Source organism: Dryas octopetala, chromosome 4, assembly GCF_963921425.1.
Source record: "Dryas octopetala chromosome 4, drDryOcto1.1, whole genome shotgun sequence".
Classification (NCBI taxonomy): Eukaryota; Viridiplantae; Streptophyta; class Magnoliopsida; order Rosales; family Rosaceae; genus Dryas; species Dryas octopetala.
This window is the reverse complement of record NC_141369.1, coordinates 1,478,529-1,504,367: the sequence shown is the minus strand read 5'-3', so window position 1 is coordinate 1,504,367 and position 25,839 is coordinate 1,478,529. Positions and strand designations below refer to the sequence as shown.

Genomic DNA, 25,839 nt, shown 5'->3' with positions numbered 1-25,839 from the left:
TTCATACTCAAATATTATCCCTGCAAAAAATCGTCCAAATCATAATTCATCTATCCGTTCGATTATCATTAGAAAAACCACGATCGTTTATAAGTTCGACCACTGTTACCTAACTTCTACATCTCCGATTGAGCTAAATTTATGCATGGATGATCTTTGAGTGAGGAATTAAAAAAATGAATGGTTCAGATTGTTGGAAACACGATCGAGATGTGAGATTCTACATATAAATACACTTGAAGACTATAATTATATTAGTTTTTTCGTTGAAATATTGTCGTTTCAACAATTGGGAAGACCACAACGTGATTACAAAATCTGAGCCATTCATTTTCTATGTTCATACTCAAATATCATCCCTGCAAAAAATCGTCAAATCGGAATTCATCCACTCGTTCGATTATCATTAAAAAATCACGATCGTTCATAATTTCGAACACCGTTACCTAATTTCTACATCTCTAATTGAGCTAATTTTTTTTCAGGGATGATATTTGAGTGGGGAACTAAAAATTGAACTGCTCGGATCGTTAGAAACACGATCGCATCATATGCTTATAAAATGTATGTAATAAAAAACTTCAAACCCCAAAACAGTGACGTTCTAGGTAGTGGTGATGTTGTAATGAATTTTTATATGAAATCTATTATATAAATTGTAAAACATCACTACAAGAAAAATGTCGATAGATATCAGTCGTGGACTGATATCTATTTGGGTAGCCGTCTGATATAGGGTGTCGTGATATCTAATGTATGGTATTTTAGATATCAGTTTTAAACTGATATGTAAACATTGTTTATTATATCATTTTTCTTTTTCAACCTGATATCCTAAATACAAAATGGATATCCAATTTGATATTATTTCTGATATCTATAAAATCCAAGTACCAACAGAATTGGTCAATAGATATCGTATTGGATACTAATACTGACATATAACTCGATATCAATATCAGGTTTGAGGTAGAATATGATATAAAATTATAGTATCAATATCAGGTCTATAGTAGAATCTGATATATATAATCTTGATATCAATATCAGGTATGGAATAGGTTCTGATATCTTAATATTGTTTTTATATCAGATCTGAGAAAGAACCTGATATCAAAGCGTTATAAAATATCAATTATTAGTCTAAAACTGATATCGTTTAGTATGTCGATTTCACAAAAGAAAATTGGAATACAACTTGCTATATCAGTTTTTTTTCACCTAAAAAATGATATGAATACATAAATTTGAGCCTGTACATAAATTTGTGCAGCCATAAAATCTTCCATGCATTCTCATTCCATATATTTCAATAATCATCAATAACAATATTCAAAGCTGCCTACATGTACATAATCACCAATAACAATACAAATATCCAACAAGATAACCATATATATATATTTTTTGTTTTGTAGAGGTCTAAACATACCATGCCACCAGCCTAATAACTAAGGCAATATTGCCTAAACCCTGCTTGTTAAGACCTTTACAAAACCAAAACAATGTACCAAACGCTGCCCACATGTACAAAATAACATGACAGCACCTAGCCTAATTAATCTGCAAATCAGCACTATGTCTAGCTAGCTAGCTAGTTCTATCTTCAATTCTGCCATCCTTTACAAAATAGTCATGGCAGCATGTATGATCTAATTAAAAGCACCAAATCTTCAATCTTCTTCCATGCTTTACAAAAAATGAGCATGCACGACAGCTTTCTTCTATCCACAAAAAAGGCAAAATGCACACCACCTACCAATTAACTTGTCGGTCTAAAGATAATTGTTCAGAAAATCTCCCCATTCCACACGCAACTCATCTATTTGATCTTGTGTGTATCCGCTTCGCTTGGTCTTCATATTGGACCACTGAAAACATCAAAGGAACATATATTCTTTAATTTAATCACAAATTCATTGATCTCATAAGTTCTATATACTGAATACATGCATGCCTTATTAATCTCAATTTTCAACTAAACATGCATATGCATAAAGAATAAAAGCAAGTCAGAGTAGTTGAATGGACAATAGCAGCACTAGAAAATGAGTTGCTGCCTAACAACCCTCCCATTTCCTTGCTTCATGCATATGTGTGCTTTTAAGAAAATTGCTTATCCTTGAAAAGAGACCACACTATAAGAAAAGCACCAAATATTCCTTCTCCCTGTAGTTGCAACCCTGTTTCAAATTAATAATATATAGTAACAATATGACACAAAGCAGCAGAGGTTCTCAGAGGTTCTCCACTCTAACTTTCACATTAATTTCAAATACCTCTCTCTCAAACATCAAAGATGCAGTTTCTCCAAGTTGAACTTAGTCAAAAATTTGGGTATGCATGCATGCAGTTTCTACATTGTTTATTGAACCACTTAAAGGATAAAAGGCAGATCAGATTATTCAATTGCATATATTACAAACCATACTTTTAAGTATTTAATCCAAATGCATGAACAACACAAACGCAATACAATCTAGCTTGGGTAGATATTTTTTTTATTAATTGGAAATCTGACCTTGGTCGCATAATCAAGGTTGGTATCCTCAATAATTTCCTTCATGTACTGCATCACATAGTAACCACACTCAACACCACCAGGTTGCTTTGGACACTATGCATGATATATCCAAAAAAATGGCACACAGTTAATATTCAAGCCATATGCATATGTGGACTTGTCAGACAAATAAAATTAAGGTTAATGACATTAAAGGTTGAGGACTTACGAATAGATGCCTCCACTGGGGCGTTTTCTTAGTTGTCCTACCCGTGAGTCCATTAAAGTGTCTAATAGCACTTAATCAACAAAAATTGAAAATTTTAATTATATGTCTTGAAACAAAGATGGTATATAAATCTGGGGAAAAAAAGAGTGGTTACAATGAATCAAATAAAAGTAAAGTCTTACTTGTTGACAATTGCCATCCACTCTTTGTCATGGGTTTGCTTCGGAAGAGGGTCCATGATAAAAACTGCATCTTTATCTTCATTGATAATGGTCAAAATCCAGTGTGCCCTTGAAAAGGTTAACATTAATCAGCAAGTACAATCTGATTTGCCCATATGAAAACAATTTGCTTTAAATTAATCAATAGATAAGTAATTTCAGAAACTTACCCAGAATTGTATGGAAGTAAAAAAACACGATCTGATTTGCCCATATGAAAGCGATCTGCTAAATATTGTGATCGCTGTTGTGAGTCGCCTACTCCAAGTGAGATGCGCGAGGGGTCCACAAATGCAACCATTTCTTCCATGTGTGAGTTCAAAACCTTTTCATATAGGTGCCTAATTATTTATTTCAATTAGTTCATATCCTACCAGCTACTAGATCATAACTTAAATATTAGAGAAAATACTCATTGAATCAGCAAGCACAATTACCTCATGTAAAGCACGATGCACGTGGCCGATAATTCTTGCATCTCCATGATGGAAGTAATGTCCTCTTTCAAGATGTATAGACGTCGGACATGCCCAAAGAATTCTTCCTCTAAATCTGCTGCAATAGCTCTTCCACTTGTGGCCATCGCGTCACACGCAAAACGATATAAGGCCTTGCAATTCGGAGGCACTCGCTTGCCAGCTTCTGATGTCTTGAATAACTCTTTCCTTATGACAGGATCCTGTTTTTTTTGTTTCTAGGGTGTTAAGAAAAAACAAGCAACACTCGTTAGAATAATAAAGATACATTATAAGGTCCAGAAACTTATAGAACAGTCAATAAAAGACTGTAGGCACTGCCATGTATGTCCCAAACAATGCCCACATATAAATTAGATTAATCCACAAAGCACAAATTACAAGAGACAACAATATAAAATGAAGTGCTCCTATTTGCAATTGCAGTGTGCCAAAAAAGTTAGTTGCTAATTTTTTGACGTACTTTCATGGATTTACTGCTAATAGGATAGCTGAACTCTAGCATAGAAGCTAATAACCCTTCCAAGACTTCAAAAATCCTTCCCTACACTATATAAGGATTTGGATAACTTGTATACAAAGAAAAAATGGCTAGAAAGGTCTGCCTTTAATGAGCTCATATAGGTTTAAGGCTTTGTATTCAGTTTTTAGTTGATGCTTTAAATCCAAACCCACACTGACCCAAATGGAACTATACATGCTGAGCATCAACCATTTAGTGACCCATCATTCAGCTTTATGTAACACCCACTACACCAACCAAGCCAAACTTATAGAACAGTCAATAAAAGATTGTTTTAAGACTGTAGGCAAACATTTTTTAAGGTATGTTTTTACAAGTACGTGTTCACAAGATTATCATAATGGAAAGAGGGATCGAGAGCAGCTACCTTGACAGTTTCTGCAATATCGACCTCTTCAACCTCCACTACTTCAACATCAGCAGCTTTCTTTTTCACCTCGACATCCACACCCTTAGCCTTGTCCTCGTAAACACAGCTTGCTTTATCTGACATCAAACCTTGGCCTGCAGGTACCATCTTTGGTGTAACAGGTGAATCACCACGTTGTTTCTTCTCTAATATTTCAAGCCTCTCCAAGAGCCCCTCACGGTCCTTCAGAAACATTGCAATCAGCTCTTTCTTTGTAATTATCTCCCTCGGTTTTTTAGGTATGTTGAAGTACACATGAGGGTTGACATTCCCACCTACTGCTCTGACCCTACCAGAATGCTCAGGTGTGTTCAAAGCCATTGTCAGCACATCATTAGCACCCTCAACCTTCAACTCTCCATTTTTCTTCTTTTCCAGCAAATCATCCTGACATTATAATGCATAATTTAAATAATTATCAATGAATAAGCAATGGCAGTCATGTATAAGCACAATGTAAATCCTTACAATGATATTCACTACTTCAGAAACTTCCTCATCCAATTTCCCATTAGAGTCTTCTCGTGCCCTCTTCCATAGGACTGAACGGTCGAGGTCATCCTCCCCAAAACTTTCTTTCCTCTAAGTTATAATAAAAATAATGCACAATTTATAAGTTTATAATTAAAACCACTAAAAGATGAGGCCTTTATTAAAAAAAAAAAATATCAGAACTTGTGGGCTTATAAATAAGGCAAGTGCTGCCAACAGATGGATTGTTAAGAATCTTACCAAAGTCTCCTCCAATCCAATGTAGCCCTTCCGTGAAAGTTTATGATGATACTTCCTCTTGAGGGTTTTTTGACGTTGAACCTCGTGTTTTTCCTACAATTAAGACAACACCATATTGTCAAATAAAGTACCTACCAGTCAGTTAAGTCAAAACACATAAATCTAAATTTTATACATATATAACATACCATAAAGGACTGCGTAACCCTGCCAGCAACAAACTGATCCCAATGGACTTGCTCGATGCTTTTATACTGCTTTGGTGGTGATTTTAACATCTTCTCATCATTTATGAATGGGAGAATGTATTTGCGTGTCAGCATAGTCTTGAATGTTCTCCATTTGATGCCAACGGACGACAAAACATGTTTCCTGCTTGACGGGTCCAGCTCAAATGCACCCTACATCAAGTGGATCATTAAAAAAAAGCACATGGTTATCCACTAAATAAAGTAAAAAAGGCTAAAAGGAAGGTGCAGTTGCAAGTTCAATTCTAAGGTTTCATAATTACCATAACATCCTCCCATATGTTCTGTTTTATGGTGTCATCTACAGCTGGCCAGTTTTTATAAATGATTGGCACTGTGGTCCGAGCTAAAACCCCAATGTATGACATAAAAGTTGTCCGTCCATCTCCGCAAGGTGCGCCAAAGGAGTTAAACTCCACTTTCACCTTTCTTCCTTGTGCTTTCTTCACAACAACTCTGTGCATGGTTGTAACCCCACGACCAGTCTGCTTGGCCTTGGACTTGGCATTTTTTGCCTTGGACTTGGCTGGTGATGACACATTTTTGGCTTTGGGTTTGGCTGGTGATGAGGTCTTTTTAGCCTTGGACTTGGCTGGTGATGAGGCCTTTTTAGCCTTGGACTTGGCTGGTGATGAGCCCTTTTTAGCCTTGGACTTGGCTGGTGATGAGCCCTTTTTAGCCTTCCACTTGGCTGTTTCAACAATTTTTTTGGCCAGCTGTGTTGAGTTGGCCTTCCACTTGGCACTTCTCTTTTTCCTTGGTGTAGCCATTTCTGTTTTGCAGCTGTGGCTCCTGTTCCATATGAATAACAAATAAAGTCAGTATTAAAAATAATTTACTTAACAATTAAAAATAATTTACATATGAATAATTTACTTAAATGATTTACTTAACACAACTACAAGATCACAAATACAAAATAAAAGATCACAAATACAAAATACAAATAAAAGATCACAAATACAAAATACACATATAAATGATTTACTTAACACAACCAGCAGCAGCAGTACCATTACACATACATATATTCTCTCCATTACATTTTTTGCAAATAATGCACAATAGCAGCTCTATTACATTCTCTCTATTACATTGTTTTTCTTTTTATTTGCATGATGTATCCATATTCCCTCACAATCAGGCCTCTTGTAAGTGGTGTCATCCTCATTCATCAGCTCATCAAATTCCTCAACAGATGGAAGGCCATTGGTAAAGGACTCATGATCAATCACATTGTTCCCTAAATCATCCTCTTGAGAACAGTCATAATAGTCTTTATTAGGGGCTGCAATCACGACTGACCAGCTCGAATCAAGTGGATCATCTACATAAAAGACTTGCTTCACTTGGGCAGCCAATGCAAACGCATCTTTCTTATGACCTATTCTATTAAGGTTAACCAATAAGAACCCTAGGTCATCTATCTTTATGCCCTTATTATTCTCTACCCACATACACTTAAACAAAGGAACCCGAAAATCACAATAATCTAGCTCCCAAATTTCTTGGATAACCCCATAGAAAACCATGTCAGTGTAGACCGGATTCTTATCTTTTGCGCTCGCCACCTGCATTGTATTCGCCACCAAGGTAACCCCACTATTTTGGACAGAACGCATATTGTCCCGTGCCTTTGTGTGAAAATGGCACCCCCCAATCTCATAACCCTCATACTTCAGCACACTCATTGGTGGACCGTGAGCTAGCCGCCTCAATGACATTGTTATCTCCACCTCTCCAAGTTCAATTAGATGTAAAACCTATGGTAACAAAGATTGAGTTACACTTTGTAAAACTTTTCCAAAACACCAAAATTTTGTAACAGTCAAAGCTTTGTAAAGGTAACAAAGTAGCATACCTTTTGACGTAACCAGTAGATAAATTCACGGTTGTGGGCTTCTAGCAACCACCTATCACTTTTTTTTTTACTTGCATGTAATTCTTTCAAGTAGGCCTTGTGTTCTCTACCAACAGATTCCAAACAAAAACATCAAAATGATGATTTCAAATTAAATTAAATTCAATATGTTATAAGTCTAAGTGGTGGATAAATACACTTACTCGGCATAAGGTTCGACTTCTGAGGCATTCTCCAATACAATTCGGTGTGCTTGCTCCCAAGATTCGCGGTCTACTAAATGTGCCTTAGCCCCTGAGAGAGGTCTATTGCTGTTTTGTGCCCCCATCCGCGAGTGAGGAATTCCAATTGCTATTGCATCAGATAAATAGTCGGAGCAAAACTCCACAGCTTCCTCAGCGATGTAACTTTCAGCAATGCAGCCCTCCGGTCGATTACGGTTCCGTACATAACCCTTTAAGACTTTCATGGCTCTTTCAAATGGATACATCCATCTATAGCAAACCGGTCCGCACAATCGAACTTCTCTAACAAGGTGAACGGTTAAATGCACCATTATATCGAAGAACGAAGGTGGGAAAATCTTCTCTAGCAAACATAAAGTTTCAACGAGATCGTATTGCACTTTATCCAACTTCGACACATCAACCACTTTAGTGCAAAGAGCATTAAAGAAGAAACATAGCCTTGTTATTGCATATCTCACGTGGATGGGCAGCACCGAACGTATGGCGATGGGTAGTAATTGCTGCATCAACGTGTGGCAATCATGAGACTTTAAACCAAACAATTTCAACTCTTCCATGGATACGAGGTTTCGCACATTTGAAGAATAACATTCCGGGACCTTAGTACCCAACAAACACCTACATAGTGTTTTTTTCTCAACCCTAGAAAGAGTATATGGAGCTGCTGGCAAAAAAGTTCTTTTATTCCCAACCTCGGGTGCCAAGTCAAGTCTAACTCCCATTTCCACCAGATCTAAACGGGCAGCCACACCATCTTTGGTCTTCCCTTGAATGTTCAATAGAGTTCCAATAATGCTATCGCACACATTCTTCTCAATGTGCATTACATCCAAGCAATGCCTAATATGAAGTGACTTCCAATACTCAAGGTCAAAGAAAATTGATCTTTTCTTCCAACATGAAATAAGGGATTCACCACCTTTTGGCTTAGTTAACTTAGTCTTCCCGAAGTTACAATTGATTCCAGAAACTTTTTCTAAGACATCTTCGCCACTTAAAGGTGTAGGAGCCTCACGATCATCCTGCTTGTTATTAAAAGCAGCCTTTTGTTTTCGATATGGGTGGTTGCGGTCCAAGAATCTTCGGTGGCCTTGGAAACACATTTTCTTACCATGTTTCAAAAAAACCGAATCTGTGTCTTCTCCGCAAATGGGACATGCTTTATAACCCTTAACCGTGCACCCAGACAAGTTACCGTAAGCAGGAAAATCATTGATTGTCCACAAAAGTACAGCCCTCAAAAAGAAGATGTCTTTTCTAAATCCATCGTGCACTCCATCAATTCCCTCCCACAAGGTCTTCAAATCATCAACCAAAGGTTCTAAGTACACGTCTATATCGTTTCCCGGCTGCCTAGGACCAGAAATCAGCAAGGTTAACATCATAAACTTCCTTTTCATGCACAACCAAGGAGGAAGGTTATAAGTCACTAAAAGTACGGGCCAACAACTATACCGGCTGCTAAGGGAACTGTGCGGATTTATCCCATCAGCAGAAAGGGCAAGCCTTAAATTTCTAGGCTCACTTGCAAAATTTGGCCACTTTTGGTCAACCAACTTCCAAGCTGGAGAATCAGCTGGATGCCGCATCATGCCGTCACTCATTTTGTGTTCAGCATGCCAAGTCAGATTCTTTGAAGTCTCACAAGATTTAAACATCCGTTTAAATCTTGGAATAGGTGGAAAGTACCACAACAGTTTTGCTGCCACCCCTTCCTTCTCAACTTCTTCCTTGTTGACCTTCCACCGAGATAGATCACACTTGGGGCACCTTGTGTCATGCTCATATTGTTTTCTATACAAAATACAGTTGTTCGGACATGCATGAATCTTCTCATATTCCATTCCTAAAGCAGCCAATGTCTTCTTCGCCTCATACGTAGATAAGGGAAGCAAATGATCCTTTGGAAGCATATCTCCAAAGATGACCAGCATATCAGTAAAGCTATTGTCGGAATGACCATGTTTTGCCTTCAAATTGAACAACTTGACTAGGGCAGATAACTTGCTGTAATTATGACAATGTGGGTATAAGGGTCTCTCTCCTTCCTCAACAAACTTCATAAACTCATCCGGATTCTCATTGAAATTATCAAATGCACCTTCGTACATGTTGACTGTTTCAGACCCAAATACATCATGTTCTGACTCCACAAATGTAGGGGCAGCACACTCACCATGCCATATCCAATTATTATATCGCTTGTCTATACCATTAAAGTAAAGATGCTCCCTTACTATCTTAATGGTAAACTTATTCAAGTTCCCACATTTCACACAAGGACACTGAATGTACTTATGATTGGTAGCATTCCCTAATGCAAATGCCAAAAAATTCTCAACTCCCACCTCATACTCCTTAGTCATCCTATCAGCATGCATCCAGGTTTTATCCATTGCCCTTAATTGTCGATATTAACTTCACATAAAGAGACAATAGCCAATTCAATATTAATGTGCAATCAAATTAAAATGCAAATTTCTCACCTAGCCTCTTATGAAACAAATACTCATTAATACATTTTAATTTTACCCTAAGAGACAAACATTCATGTACTGCAATTTACATATAAGATTCAAAACATCTATGTTATATATGGAAAACAAAAAGCTCATAAGAGACTTTAGAGGGACAACCTATTATTCCTAAAACTCAGCAAGTGTACCATACAGAAATCTACACTAGCCACTTTATTGTTCCCCCAATTTTTTTCAAATAAAAAACTTATATGCATACTAGAACAGCTCTTATGTCATATTTACAAGCACAAGCTTAAAATCAGAAGACCAAAATTGAACAGCAGCATGAATGTGATCGAAGTAAATAATTAAGAAATATACCTAGGTTAGCAATTCCTCATGTGTAAAAAGGGCTGCTGGTTATGTCTTCTAATACAAACAAAGTAAACCTGAAAAATGAAATGCACAATTTATAATTTGCTAAAACACAACAGAGTAAGTCAAACAAGGAGCCTCATTCAGTAATTAACTACCAGAAGCACCCATGTGAATTAACAATTAACAACAAAAAATCTTAACAATTAACAACAATGTGAATTAATTAATTTATTAGAAAAATTCCTTAGACACAAGAATTCTCTTTCTGAAGGGTCGCCACTGCAACCTTGACTACTGAAAATCAGATGTGCTTACACAATCTATAAGTACCCGATGGTGCATAGCATACATCAACTAACAGTGTGTCAAAATTGTCTTTTTTTTTCTATTATTTACAGAAACCAAAACTTTTATTTCCAATAAAATAGCAATAACTAGACAAAAACTACAATCGATCTGTTGCATAGTATGTACAAATTGTTAGAATGGTCTAAAAAGGAAAATAACTTTTTCCTAGAACTCGAACATTCAAGAACTATTCCAGTCTCATATAGGACATCACCAATCCACTTTATGGTATAAGCACCAGTGGAACCATTCAAATGCACCAACTGCAAGGGACAAAAGAATGTCCCTTCCATAAACATGTCTCCATCAAAGAAATAATCTTGCTATACACTGAAAGCACAGCTCCTCTACCAAACTTAAGACGATAAACAATAAACTAATAGCTCAAGTTAATACAACCTTTGAGAGCAGAAAACTCTGGGAATCCAACTAAAAATTAACTATAGAAAGAAAGAAAAAGGCAAGACTAATCAATGCAAGAGGTCCTAGAATTTCCATCAGCTAGATAACCAACAGGAAAAAAAAAAGTTTTTACATTAAAAGAGACCTTTTCTTGTTTAGTTGGTTAAAAACAATTGTGGCGTGGTGAACGAAACTCCCACCATTGCAAAGTCTACAAAGAGTCCAATGTATACAGCCATAGCCCTGTTTGTGGAGAGATTATTTCCCTTTTCGAACCCAATGAGTAAACTTACAGTTATGTCGAGACTCGCCCTCTGTGTTTAGGTGGTTGGGAGATAAAATCTATATACACTTAAATAAAAATCCAACACACAAAAAAAGTTCTTGTACAAAAAAAAAGGCCATTAACCCAACCCTAGGCACCAAAATTTGGTCAAAAACGAGTGATCCAAGATTCTAACAAAGGTTCCAGTATAGTGAAACAGATGACATCTCCAGAGACAGCAATCAGAGAGCACAAGGACACAATCCTACCTAGACTCTGTTTAATAGAAGGGTGCATGGTATCCACCAAACAGCCATATTGGGAACTACTACACATCCTCTATCATGAATTAGATGGTCCATAGCTTTGTTCAGTAAGAGAACCTATTCAACCAAGCCATAATCCCATCTAATTGGCTATAGGATTTTTCTTCATAGGGACCACATGGCTCGCAGTACTCATCAATATATCAAGACCCACCTTTGTCCAAGATAGAAACTGTAGTTTGCAAGTGAATACCGAAAAACAACAAAAAAACAAACAAACAAACTGGCATGAAAATAGAAAAGTCCATCATCTAATATTTAGCAAACTCATGCAGCGCCAATAGCACATGATATGCACAGAAGTGGCATTAACCTTGAAATTCTAGAAATTTTGCAACCCACTACAGTAAACTAAACAACAATAGCAGGGTTATACTATTAACTATCACAACCAAGCTGAAAATTAAGGCCTAGAAATGTTCTACCAAGTATAGATGGAACTACAGTTGAAAATACTAATTGAAACAGTCAAAATACATAGATGCAACACCAGTTTACACAGCATGTCCTTCCTATGAGTAAGGGCAAGCCAAATTAAGAGCGAACCTGAATTTGCTGGATGCCAGTCAGATCCTTGCAGAAATCACTGAGGAACTGATTTACCCAAACAAATTTACACAGAAAACGCCCTTGTGAGCAAACTCATTTACCCAAAAATTCAGAAACTAATTTACCCAGAAATTCATACTTCACCTGTCGAAAGGATCTTCAAGCGGTGGCGGCGATGGCAAGAGAGAGGCTGGGGTGCGACTGGTCAGGTTGTTCTTTGACGTCTGTGAATGGAGAGGCTAAGAGTCAGAGGGTGAGAGAGAGACAGAGAAGTGAGAGTGACAGAGAAGTGAGAGTGAGAGAGACAGACGAACTCACAATGAAGTCTGGGCCTGGAGTGGCGACGGCGACGGCGACTCCGACGATGAGCTGAGACAGTTTTTGCGAGATGGAATTTGCGAGAGATCGAGATCGAAGTGAGCGGGAGAGATAGATCGACTTAGGTTTTTAATTTTTAGTATATTCTGTATATGTCTAAGCTAGTGTCACGTTGGGACTTGGGAGTAGGACAAAAAAATTTAAGTCAGATAAAACACATTACATATCAGTGTTAGGATAAAAAAATTATAAGTGTTGTTTTAAGATATCAGTTAACAATTTATACTGATGTCTTTATAAGTTCTTAGAAAAATGACAATATTATATATCAGTTGAAAAAAACCATGTGATATCTAATAAATTTTAGAAATCAGTTAAAAAATTATCTGATATTATAATTTTTATAATATCAGTCACATTCAAATCTGATATAAAATGGGTGATATCTATTGACATTTTTCTTGTAGTGCATATAGGTTTATATAGGAAACACTTATATATAGCCATATAGATTTATATATATGAAACATTTCCTTATTAAACTGATATAGGTTTATACTTTATATATGAAACATGTCCTTAAACTAATTAATAACCAATATAGGTTTATATAACTAAAAACTTAGGAGGGTGTATTCAATTAAGATTTTAAATGATTTTGGTGCAATTAAAAAGTCTGGTGATATTCAATCAAAACTTTTAAAGAGTTTATAAAAGTTTGATGGTATTCAATCAAGACTTTTAAAAAGTCTATGGTATTCAATTAAGGGGGGTGTCCCCAACTCAGATTTTAAAGGAGTTTAATGAATTTTAAAATCCATAGAATCTATCAAAATCCAAAGGAATTGGGTGGAATTCTTATGGAATTTGTTATGTGTAAAAAATGCATTCAAATCCAACCAAATCCATCCAAATCCATTAAAGTCCTTCACTTAATGAAATCCATGACTTTTTGAGGACACCTGGATTTCATTGGAATCCATTAAAATCTGAGTTAGGGATACCTAAAGTTCATTGGAATCCATTAAAATTTAAATTGAGGACACCTAGATTTCATTGGACTTTTAAAATCCAATGAAATCTAAGTTGGGGACACCCCCTAAGACTTTTAAAGAGTCTATTGAACTAACATGGTATTCAAAAAGTCATTGATTTTATTAAATCATAGACTTTAAAAGACTTTCATAGACTTTGAAGTGTAAATTATGTTATATCAAAGTCAATAATTCTCTAAAGTTCCCCCTGCAGATTTCAAAGGATTTCAAATATTAAAAAGCTATTAAAAAAGTGGTATTTATTTATTTTTTTTAAAGAGTGATGCTAAACCCCCTAATCTTATTTCTTCACCCACCTCTTAATTTATTTTTTTTCTAATTACTATATTCTCTTATATTAATTTTCTTTTTCTCTTATATTAATTGACTCCTCATCCTGGGTTGGAACCAACTACATTGCCACAATACAATGTAATAGCAAGATATTCAAACCAACCACTTCACAGTCTTTAAGTACTCAACAAATTCACAAGATTATATATTCATAATTTGAGAAATAATGTTACCACCACATCATATAATGTTCTCAACCTGTCAATTCAATTAGACAAATTCTAACAAATCGTTAAAACACAAAATTTGACAATTTAACAACATAAAAACATAAAATTCAGAACACTTATAATAAATCATGGAACAAAATAATTTTGGTCCCTACAATTTTAGTCCCAACTTTTTATATTGTTTGCAATATTAGGACAATTTATAACACATGCATCTCAGTCTTGAAGCTCATCCCCATTCCACTCACTCACGGAGGACAAAAAAATAAAAAACATATTAGAAAAATCCTAAAAGAAATAACAAAAAATTATATCAAAGTTATTAGAACTTTATAAAATCCTTCAAAATTTATGAGAAAAGTCAAGAAAACTCTAAATAGAATTCTGTCAAAGTCTATATGGAGTTTATGAAAGTCATTAAAAATCTATCAACTCTACCAAAGTCAATAACTTTTAAAAAGTCTATAAAAGTCCATTAAAATTCTAATTGAATACACCCCCTTAATATTTAATAACCCTAATTAAACTTATTTATATCTGATTTAGTTTGTTTAATTATTGACTCAAAAAAAAAAAAGTTTGTTTAATTAAATTTTTAATACCCAAAAAAAAGAAAAGGAAATATACTATTTTGGACTTCGAACTCAGTTCAGAAGGCAATCAGACAGCGCCTTAACCACTAGACTGCGAAGTCTATTTGAACCCAATTTGCAGGTAAATATATTTATACATATATTAGATAATAAATACATTAGGTTTAAGTTGTTTAAGCTGCCCCTCTCTTCGTGATCACCTCAGATTTCATCCGCCTCTCTCTCTCATCTCTCTCTCTCTCTGTCCTCTCCCTCTCTCTTCGAGCTTGTTTTGGGTTGAATTGATGAATGGGTTTTGTTGTAGTGATGCTTCTCGACTTATATGCTTGTTGTTTTGGAATTTAGATTGATTTTGTTTCGGATTTCAATCTCAAAATTAGGGCTGTTTGGAGCTTTAGCTTCGAGACGACCAACCATGGCGACCGCTTCAGGTTCTTTCTCTTTGCCTTTCTTTACGGATCTTACATTTGATTACTTTTACAATTTTTTCTTAAAATTTTCTGAATAATTTAGAAAGATCCTTCCTTTGTGTAGTTTTTCATGTAATTTATCATTGTTGATCGAGATTTTGGTTTTTTGAGCTTAGATTCGTTTATGGAATATTAGGGTTTTCTCAGGAAGGGAGTTGATAATTTGTTAGTTTAGGTTTATCAAGTTCAAAGCATGCTATGTTTACTAATTTTTTATTTTTTTGAATTATTGATTTTTCAGTAGTGTTATTATGGATGTAATAATTTTTTATTTCTCTTCATACAGACTAAATTTATGTTATTCTAGATCACTTTTTTTTCTTTTTTGGTTTATGCTGAAACTTTTGTTTTTCAGAGTCTTGTGTTTCTTCTCCCCTACTCCTATATTGATATTCTTGTGTGGTTGGTCTTGTAGTGGCATTCAAATCTAGGGAAGACCATCGTAAGCAAATTGAATTGGAAGAAGCACGTAAGGCTGGGCTTGCACCAGCTGAATTGGATGAGGATGGAAAGGAAATCAATCCTCATATTCCACAGTATATGTCATCTGCACCTTGGTATCTCAATTCTGAGAGGCCTAGCTTAAAACATCAAAGGAAATGGAAATCAGATCCAAATTACACAAAATCATGGTATGACAGAGGTGCAAAGATATACCAAGCTGATAAATATAGGAAGGGTGCATGTGAGAACTGTGGAGCCATGACACATGAAACAAAGGCGTGCATGGAAAGACCCAGGAAAGTGGGAGCAAAGTGGACGAACAAACACATTGCTCCTGATGAGAAGATAGAGACTTTTGAGCTTGATTATGATGGAAAACGGGACCGCTGGAATGGATATGATGCATCAACCTATGCCCGTGTCATTGAGAGATATGAATCAAGAGATGAAGCTCGAAGGAAATACTTAAAGGAACAACAACTCAAGAAATTAGAGGAGAAAAATAATAACCAAAATGATGAGGACAAAGGTAGTGACGAGGATGAGGACGAGGATGAGGATGAGGATGAGGATGATTTGAGGGTGGATGAAGCCAAGGTTGATGAGAGCAAACAAATGGACTTTGCAAAGGTTGAGAAGCGTGTGCGTACAACAGGTGGTGGGAGCACAGGAACTGTCAGGAATTTGCGTATTCGTGAGGATACAGCAAAATATCTTTTAAACCTTGATGTCAACTCAGCGCATTATGATCCCAAAACCCGGTCCATGCGTGAGGACCCCCTTCCAGATGCAGATCCAAATGAGAAGTTTTACAGCGGTGACAACCGATATAGAAGTAGTGGTCAAGCTTTGGAGTTCAAGCAGATGAACATCCATGCTTGGGAAGCATTTGAGAAGGGACAAGATATTCACATGCAAGCAGCCCCGTCCCAGGCCGAGTTGCTTTATAAGAATTATAAGGTAATTAAGGAGAACTTGAAGTCAAAAACGAAGGACACCGTCCTGGAGAAGTATGGCAACGCAGCTAATGAAGAAGAATTTCCAAGGGAGCTTCTACTGGGACAGAGTGAAAGAGAAGTTGAATATGATCGTGCTGGGAGGATCATCAAGGGGCAGGTAAATGCTTTGCATCTACAAGAGTTGCTATAATTAGGCTTTTATTTTGCAACTTAAAATTTTAATCTGCCTCATTATCAAGCTTCAAACACAAGGGGCGATAATCAGTCTGCCAAAGACTCAATTATGATAGATATCTGATCAATCTGCCTTAATACAGGAAACAGCACTTCCCAGAAGCAAGTATGAAGAAGATGTCTATATCAACAACCACACCACTGTATGGGGTTCATGGTGGAAGGATCATCAATGGGGCTACAGGTGTTGTAAGCAGTTGATTCGCAGTAGCTATTGCACAGGTGCTGCTGGAATTGAGGCTGCTGAGGCTGCAATGGATCTTATGAAGGCTAACATTGCTCGTAAAGAGGCCACTGAAGGTTAGTACACCGGTTTCCCTCTCTCCCCAAATGGTTTTCCCTTTTAAATAGATAAAATCTTTTATATTGACATGTAATATTTGAATCATGTTTACATTATCTCCTCTTTTCTAACTCGTGTCACGAACCTGAAAACAGAGATGCCTCCTCCAGCAGAAGAGAAAAGACTTGCTACTTGGGGAACTGATATCCCTGATGATTTGGTTTTAGATGAGAAATTACTTGCTGAAGCTCTTAAAAAGGTATTGTCAGTTTTCTATACAACTTGAAATTTCGAGTTGAAAAGATAACATGTCTATATTTTGAATTTTTTGTTTTGAGTAGTTAATTAATATTATACAATTTTGGCTTGGACAGGAGGATGAAAGAAAAAGAGAAGAGAGAGATGAGAGGAAGCGCAAATACAATGTTAGATGGAATGATGAGGTATATTCTTTTTCCTTTCTTTGGTGAATTTGCCTGGTGTTTAAGTGGCGGAGTCTGCGTGGCTTTCTTGTGGATTTCATCACCATTGTCTATCAATTTCAGGTTACTGCTGAGGATATGGAGGCTTATAGGATGAAGAAAGTCCACCATGATGATCCAATGAAAGACTTTCTCAACTGAGTTCAGATTTTTCACACAGTTCATAGACTTTCAGAATTATACTCCATAGACTTTAATGGAGTTTTATTGAAAAACTTTTAGTTCTGTTGTTGCAGAACATGCAGAGCTGGAGCCTCCATGTTTGGTTTGAGAACCTCCCAAGTGTGATTATTGTAAGCTGTAGTAATTTATGCTGTTGTTAGGTCACCTTAAAGTAAAAACATGTAAGAAACATTAATGCAAAGTGTAAATGGTGCACAATCTTCCGAACTAGAAAAGTTGAAAACCCAAATTTTGTACAACTAATCCCATTATTACCTTTTGGATGCACGTCATATCTAGGGCCCGTTTGTCACTGCTTCTTAGAAGCACTTTTATTTAGTAGCGCTTTTATCAGAAGCGCTTATGTTAAGAAGCACATATAAATTTTTATAAAATTTCTAAATTATTTATGCAAAAGCATTTGAAAGTGCTTCTTGAGAAAGCACCTGTCAGGTGCTTCTCAAAAAACCCCTTAGAAGTGCTTTTATAATTCAAAAGCACTTCTAATTATTTTTGCCAAACGCTATCAAAAATGCTTTTACTAATTTAAAAGCGCTTTTGACAATTTTAAAAGTAGTGCCAAACGAGCCCCTAAATTGGCTTTTTATTGCTTATTTTTTCTTTTCCACTCTGCCGCAGATCCATCATGAAACCTTCTGCGGACTCATCATGAAATCTCTTGTAGGGGTGGCATTTTAACCGTGCACCGCCAAAACCGGTCGAATCATACCGGCAAAAAATCTTTAAAAACTTCATTGACTAAAAAAAGTCAACATCGCCAAAAAAACCGAACCGCACCGGTTCTCTCTGGTTTTGGTTCCGATTCCACATCTCATTTAATCGCACCGAATTGTACCGCATAATTGTAAAAAATATATTTTTATATTTTTATACATATATATATTATTTTATATATTTTTTATACATATTTATACCATTTTTATATATTTTTTATACACTTTTTGTACACATTTTTATATACTTTAGACCCTAAACCCTAAACACTAATAAAATATTAAAATTAATATTAACCTAGCTATATTTTAGAGTTTTGACCCTAAAATATATTTTATATAACCCTATGACCTATTTTCTAAATATATAATATAATAATAAATTAATAAATTAATAATTTTAGTATATAATTTTAGTTATATCCATTACCCTATATAATAAAATTAGTATATTTTTTATATTATTTATAGTTTATACTCTATATACTAAATTTTTTAATTGTTTATTGTTCTACGGTATAATATATAGTTATATACTGTATAAGTGTGTAGGGTATATGTCATATAAGGTATAGGATTTAAAATTTATGGTATAAGATTTAAGATATGGTATAGGTCCTATAGAATATTAGAGTTTATGATATAAGGATTTAAAACTTATGGTATAGGGTTTGGTTGCAACTCATCTCTCATTCTCTAAACGCTATAAACCCTAAGGTTTAAAATTTTATATATTCTATATACTCTATATAGTGTAGTTACATAAACTAGTTTGTCTAACCAAACCCAATTGCTCAAACCCCAAAACATATGTTTTATATAAATTACAAAACATTAAAATATATGTAAATGTAATAAAAAGACGAAACTCCAACATGGCCAAACCCCAAAATATATGTTTTATATAAATTATAAAACATTAAAAAATTTAAAACATATGTAAATGTAATAAAAAAAAAACCAGAACCGCAGTGGAGAACCGCACTGCACATGGAATGGTCTGATTTGGTTTAGTTTTTTTACTCCCTTCACGGTTTTAAGCACCGAACCACACCGCGTATGAATGTCCGGCGCAGCGCCCGGTTTCGAGGGAGAACGGGACCGAACCTCACCGTCCCCACCCCTAAAATCTTGTGCAAATAAACCTATACTCTTCTATTATTACGTAACATCCTAACACCAACCAACTTCTAAGCAAGGCATCAACTGCTTGCGGGACAAGAGACAAATTCTTATCCAGAATAATCTTTTACTTCATTTACAAATCTAATAAATATGCCCTCCTCAAATCTGATTAGTGAAGAGTTTAATTTTACTACAACTTACGTACCAACTTCTCCTGAACCTCCATTTCTGCTCTGAACCTGGCTATAAACTCTTCTGCTCTTTCATCAATTCCATGCATAAGGGGTGAAACAAATCTCAGTGACTCCCAGATATCATCCTCAGCACAAGTTGTTGATTGAGCCGCCTCACTTTCATTAGTAGCTGCTGCAGCTGGCTTGCAGCTTGTTGATCCCGGCCCAGCATCCAGCTCACGAGGCTTGATGTACTTGGTTGACGTGCTCGGCAGGCACTTTGCTTGCTCAGACACAGCAGGCTCTTTAAAGAGCTTGTGAACATATACATGCACACTTTAAAGAGCTTGTCAACATATACATGTGCATGGTGATGATTATTGTGAAGGAGGTGGCGACGACTGAAGTGAAAACGCAGGGCAAGGCGTGGTTTTCGTTGAAAACGTAGTTGGAGAAATTTGTAGGGTCGAAGTCGAACAAAAGCAGAAGCAGAAGCTGCTGCTGCAGTACTAGTGATGGTGTTGACACGATTTCTTCTGGGTTTGTGAATGCCTTTGGGCTTGTGTAGTTTGCTTTGCAATTTGGAAGTGAAGCTCTTCCAAGCCTTCCTCTCTGGCTGGTGGAAGCCTCAGTCTCAAGCAAGACATGAGAGACAGGGCGAGAGGGAAGGTTTTTGGCTTTTCTTTCTTATTTTTGTGGCTGGTTTCGCATTGTGCAATTTTATAGCTTACTTCTTACTCTACGCGTTTGACATGAAAATAAAAAATACGCAGTTATTAAGCCTTAATTTATTATAGAGGCCAAAAAGCAGCTTGATTCTAGAATCTATGGTGCAACTTTCACAGCTTGGAGCCTTGGATGGATTGAAAGATGCAGAGCCCACCCAAAACTCAATATGCAAGATACTTAATTCGATTCTCAAACCCAATATCAACCCATTTGGATTAGAATGGATTTAACCCAAATTTCACATATAATATATATATATATATATTTATGAGTTAGGAATTTGGATTAAGTTAGATATTAATTTATTAATTTGAGTAGGTTTTGGTTCAACTTGGTTGCTCCAACTCTAACCCGAGCACTGCCAAACAGGTCCTTAGTAGGTTAAGATTTCTGCCCAAGGATAAAGTTTTAGACTATGGCTCATCTTAGTGTTTCAAGATAGCTAATATGAGATGAGATGGAGATGGATCATGGATGCCTTTTATGTTCTTTTCTACTTTTTGTTAGCTACTCTCCCAACTGGTGGTAGTGAATAAGCAAGTGCAGTACAATGCATCTACTTTTCCTTTAGTGCAACTTGTAAACGATTCCAAGGTTGCAAGCAGCAACCAATAGAGATTATTTCATTTTCACAGGTACTGAGTCCAATAATATGGAGAAAAAAGCATATTTGTACTCTATTTGGCAGCAAGAATTTATTCATTAATTTAAATATGTGAGAACAAATATTCCTTTAAAATATATAATTATGCTTAGTACACAACTATGTTTAATTCATAACAATAAATGATAAATAATCTACTACAAAATTTCCTATCAGTGAATAACAACCCAGGGAAGTTTGCTACAACATCCATCAATACCATCTGACTTTAATATGAAGGACTAAATTAAGGGATTGAACTCCAAATTGTTGCATCTCTCTTACCCTCCAAATTTAATCCACCTGTTGCATGGCCCAGGCGTAGTACAGCGTGTGGATTGTATCCTAAAGAACCAATAGGATTTCACAAAAACATGAGTTCGTACACATAAAAATTCTAATAACCAGAACGATGACACAATAGTATATGTTCATACAGCTCTTCATAACCCACGAGCAAGTGAAATGCCCAAGTGGGGAAGATAACACATTTAAATATATACGTATTAACTATTTACCTTGCCACCACCTGTTATGGAACCAGTTTTATCACGTACACATTAGACTTGCTGCGTTTGGAACTGTAAAATGTTCATGGAGAAGGGCAGTTGCTATCAGCATTTGCTTCTGTTATATCAATTTAAGTTTTAAGAAAATATAAAATGCCTACCACTACAATGATTATGGGAGAGTCTCCCATCATTTTGGTCTCTCTTACTTCCACATCAGATATATGCAGAATCTGCAACCCAAAAATCATATATCAGTAACACAATGACTAATATATCCATGCCAAATACAAGCTTATGCCCTGAAAAAGATTCCATCACTCATTTCTACCAAGACTACCATATCAGTATACAAACAAAAATTGGGCTACAAATGACTTCTCAACCGACTTCAGTTAATGACCCTCCTAGAGCATACAAAAGCTGCTATTTAGTAATCTTAATCAACTCTCAAAGTCATGAAAAACAGATTGCATTGTGAACGATTATTGCCACGTGATTTTAAAATGATGTGGCAGCCACATCAAAATGATCCAAACTTCAAAGAAACTTAAGTCTCTTCTTCAAATCAAACATTGATTAGCTATTATATACATACATTAGCTTCAGCAAAGATTCATATGCGTAACGATTATAAAACAAAATATAAAAATGACTTTCATGGATATGTTAAAGAAAAATGATATTTGATAATATCTATTCTAAATATAAATGATATATTAAAGTTTCAGACCCATCTTCATCTTTTAAGTTGTATACCTCCAATATCACTTCTCATTTTTTATGAAGTCTAGCCTTCAGTCTCAAATATATATCAAAATTATATGTAACACTATAAGACAAAAAGATAAGCATGGATTTCTATCTAACATTTGTTCAATATTGAACTCTCAACTATATAATTGGCATGGAAACATTAATATATTATAAGGAGAAGCAAACTTTATTACCTTGTTATCTATAAAGATATCATGGCTTTGTAAAGCCATACGCTCGACTTTACATCGTTCAATCACCTCAGTGCTGCAATACTTCTTCAGTGTTTCAATATCTCCCGGTAAATTTAATGCACTTTTTATTCCAATAAAGATGAGAAACTCCAGTGGCACTCACATGGGCCATCACTGAGATGATATATTGAAAGCAAACCATAAACAAAGGGAAAAAAAAACATGAGAAAGAGAGAGAGAGAGAGAGAGAGAGAGAGAGAGAGAGAGAGAGAGAGAGAGAGAGAGAGAGAGAGAGAGAGAGGGTAGGTAGGTAACACAATTCTGGCATTCCTACATAAGCTCAGCTCACTCAGTACTAACCTTCATGTAAGCATTAAGCACTGGTTTGACAGCACCCTGAACTTCTGCCACAAACTCTGGTAAAGAGTAAGATCTAATCCATCCAAAACATTACAATCGGCAAAAAAGAAATTAATAAAGTCATCAAAATATGAAGATAGATATGACAAGCAGAAAAGGTCAATATGATCATACAGATCTTGGAGACAGATCTCCTTGATTGATGCAGCAGTATTTGTTTCTTGAAAAATAGTTTGATTGATACTGTCAAAGGATTGTCAACTCGATCAGCACTCAAATATTTGGTAAAACTATAATTCGTAGATAACAAGTTAACAATGCTTAGCAGGCATACTCTTGAATTTTGTGAACAATTGGGCTATCGCTTGTCTAGCTCCCAATGTTCCCGCATATCCTCAGAAAAGGCAAATAGATAGAAAAATTTTGTAATATTTCATGTAAGCGTGAAAATTTAACCTTCATTCTGTTAGCCTCCCACTTGTTACTCCAGCGAGATTGTTTGGTGGGTGTAACAAGGATGATCGGTTCTTGTACTTCTTTCACCTTGTGGGGTGGGGGGAGGAGTATACTCCAGGTGTTTTCTCTTAGTTGGATTATCACTAACTCATCCTTTACAATGTCATATCCCTTTTTTGCTAAGTCAATAAACTTTGCTTCCTTAAGTCTATGGAAGGCAGAGGAAACATTTGAGGGAGAAGCACTTGACCAAAATTTGCCAAATAATGTTTCTGCAGTATCACTGGATACCAAGTGCTGCTGTTTATCTTCCCCAGATGTTGAAGCCTTCGTTCCATCTTCTGCATCAGCAACATGCTCAGCTGAAGCACCAGAAAGCCCTGAAGCCTGTTCTTTCCCAATTACAAAAGTTTCTTTGACCTAAATTGGACAATAAAAAGAAGGTAAAGTCAATAAACTTCAGCAGATTGAAGTAGATAGTAGAACATTTGTAAGAGGTAAGTTAAAAAACACCAAGTAGACCTCCTCTGTGGCAGCCGAGATCTTTTCTTTAACATTAGAAGAAACCTGCAAGCATAATTATCAATGAAAACATATTCACTAGAAAAGATACAAGTTCCTTATGATAATAAATGATGAACAAATGCCAAAGTGACCGTAACAACTGGTGCATATAAGAACAATAGGTCTAAGAGCCACACCGGTGCAAAAACATCTGATCCTCCTTCCTGGATGTGTTTGTGCTTTTGTAATACTTACAATGCCCTCAATTTCCAAGACAAGCATGTTTTTCTGATTAGTCTCATAAAAAAAAAAATCTGAACTTTAACAGGGAAAACATGTTTGTCTAGGAAATTGAGGGCATTGTAAGAATTACAAAAGCACAAACACATCCAGGAAGGAGCCCTAGGCAAGATACAACCCTAATAAAAAAGATTAGACAATCCAGAATTCTACATATTTGAAGCACCGCCTATTTTGAAGGTATTTGAAATGAGACCTTCTTTGCTGCTGCTTCAGCCTCCGTCCAAACACCATCGACCTGCTTGTACAGCTGCTCAGTTGTCTGCTTCGTTCTGCATTCGCCATTTCACCATCTCAGAGCCGCCACTGGAAGTGCCTAGCCAGCCTTGACATTCAAGGGTATGCCTCATACTCTCAGCCTATAAAATAAGAAGACTAAAAAATTTTATGGCATGAAAGTGACTATATCACATAAGGGATTAATGTCATTTTACTCCCCAGACTATTGCACATGTATCAGTTTGCTCCCCAGACTTCTAATTTGGAAAATTAAGGACCCTGACTTTTTCAATTTTGCCAATTAAGGTTATTCCGTCAATTTATACATTTTTCATCTAAAATTTCGAGATGATTAAGCAAAATTTAGCAAGAAATAAAAGAGGAAAAATGATGCATGAGGAAAAAATGATAAGATCTAATTGGAATAGACCATTTTGCCCTCAAAGATTTGGATAAAAAATGTGTAAATTGACAAAAGAACCTCAATTGACAAAATTGAAAAAGTCAGAGTCCTTAATTTTCCAAATTAAAAGTCTAGGGAGCAAACTGATACAAGTGTAATAGTCTGGGGAGCAAAATGGTATTAATCCCTATCACATAATTACCTAACTTTCAGCTCTTATTTCACCCCTTTGAGCTCTTCCGCTCTTTCTTTCAGCTCCTTGACTGACTGTTGAAATTCTGGATTCCGGCAACCAGGGGAATAATGACGACTATAATGTGACCAAAAATTCTTATGAGAACATGTAATAATCATTAGAAAAAGAAAATGTTATAACAATTAAAAGAACTAAAGATGACAAAAACAATTTTGCAGCGCTTTGAACAAACTGACAAAGTAGGAAGAAGCTGTTACATTTTACTTCGAATGGGAGTGGAGACTCAAGCTATTACTACCAGTTGCTCAAGACTGTAAACTGAGACCCAACTTGACAAAGCCTTATATCTCATAAAAATCACATGTATGACCCTATGAAGCACGGATATGGGTATGGATACGGCGATACAATACCACAAGACACAGCGATACGATAAATTTCTAAAAATTAAGATACGATACGTCATGGATACGGTAATTAAAAATATATATTAATATATATAATAATAAAAATATGAATAATTTAAAACATACTTTAAAGAGTGACTTAGAGTGCAGTCCATTTTATGAGCCTTTTTTAGACTAAGACCGGTAGTGATTTAGAGTTTTTAATTAAATCTTTTTATTTTTCTTCTTTAACGTAATAGATAGAAAAATTTTGTAATATTTCATGTATGCGTGAAAATTTAACTTTCATTCTGATAGCCTCCCACTTTTTACTCCAGCGAGATTGTTTGGTGAGTGTAACAGCGATGATCGGTTCTTGTACTTCTTTTAAGATTTTGAGCTCCGCCCAAAATCTTGAAATTAAAACCTAACATGCAGCCTCTATAAAGCCCACTCTACACCCTAGGAGGAG

The 25,839-nt window shown here is 35.8% G+C and overlaps 3 protein-coding genes and 2 pseudogenes across 5 annotated transcripts; 1 reads left to right on the top strand and 4 right to left on the bottom strand.

Annotated features, from left to right (window-relative positions):
• Window positions 1-1,461: 1,461 nt before the first annotated feature.
• On the bottom strand, window positions 1,462-5,416 carry LOC147286026 (uncharacterized). The gene is made up of 10 exons (XM_086239373.1): window positions 5,282-5,416; window positions 5,094-5,186; window positions 4,830-4,943; window positions 4,320-4,748; window positions 3,391-3,647; window positions 3,124-3,294; window positions 2,915-3,022; window positions 2,733-2,802; window positions 2,522-2,617; window positions 1,462-1,871 (listed from the first exon to the last, which is right to left on the bottom strand). The coding sequence occupies exons 1-10, from the start codon at window positions 5,414-5,416 to the stop codon at window positions 1,776-1,778; spliced, it is 1,569 nt and encodes a 522-aa protein (XP_086095499.1). The 3' UTR covers window positions 1,462-1,775.
• A 621-nt stretch (window positions 5,417-6,037) lies between these two features.
• Window positions 6,038-9,846, bottom strand: LOC147286025 (uncharacterized). Its single transcript, XM_086239372.1, has 4 exons — window positions 7,406-9,846; window positions 7,203-7,308; window positions 6,436-7,104; window positions 6,038-6,133 (listed from the first exon to the last, which is right to left on the bottom strand). The coding sequence occupies exons 1-4, from the start codon at window positions 9,844-9,846 to the stop codon at window positions 6,038-6,040; spliced, it is 3,312 nt and encodes a 1,103-aa protein (XP_086095498.1).
• Window positions 9,847-14,862: 5,016 nt separating this feature from the next.
• On the top strand, window positions 14,863-17,979 carry LOC147286024 (pre-mRNA-splicing factor SLU7-like). Of its 2 annotated transcripts, XM_086242538.1 has the most exons (7): window positions 14,863-15,077; window positions 15,532-16,676; window positions 16,837-17,053; window positions 17,192-17,295; window positions 17,411-17,479; window positions 17,582-17,659; window positions 17,755-17,979. In XM_086242538.1, the coding sequence occupies exons 1-6, from the start codon at window positions 14,969-14,971 to the stop codon at window positions 17,657-17,659; spliced, it is 1,722 nt and encodes a 573-aa protein (XP_086098664.1). In that variant the 5' UTR covers window positions 14,863-14,968; the 3' UTR covers window positions 17,755-17,979. The 2 variants fall into 2 exon arrangements, with proteins under 2 accessions (XP_086098664.1, XP_086098663.1); XM_086242537.1 differs by having other exon boundaries at window positions 17,582-17,979.
• A 1,472-nt stretch (window positions 17,980-19,451) lies between these two features.
• LOC147286023 (uncharacterized) lies at window positions 19,452-20,359 on the bottom strand (annotated as a pseudogene).
• Window positions 20,360-21,260: 901 nt separating this feature from the next.
• On the bottom strand, window positions 21,261-24,449 carry LOC147286022 (mitochondrial import inner membrane translocase subunit TIM44-2-like; annotated as a pseudogene). Its single transcript, XR_015121675.1, has 9 exons — window positions 24,360-24,449; window positions 23,882-23,926; window positions 23,238-23,779; window positions 23,078-23,146; window positions 22,900-22,976; window positions 22,544-22,644; window positions 21,755-21,826; window positions 21,603-21,665; window positions 21,261-21,429 (listed from the first exon to the last, which is right to left on the bottom strand). The product of XR_015121675.1 is annotated as a mitochondrial import inner membrane translocase subunit TIM44-2-like (transcript).
• Window positions 24,450-25,839: the final 1,390 nt, after the last annotated feature.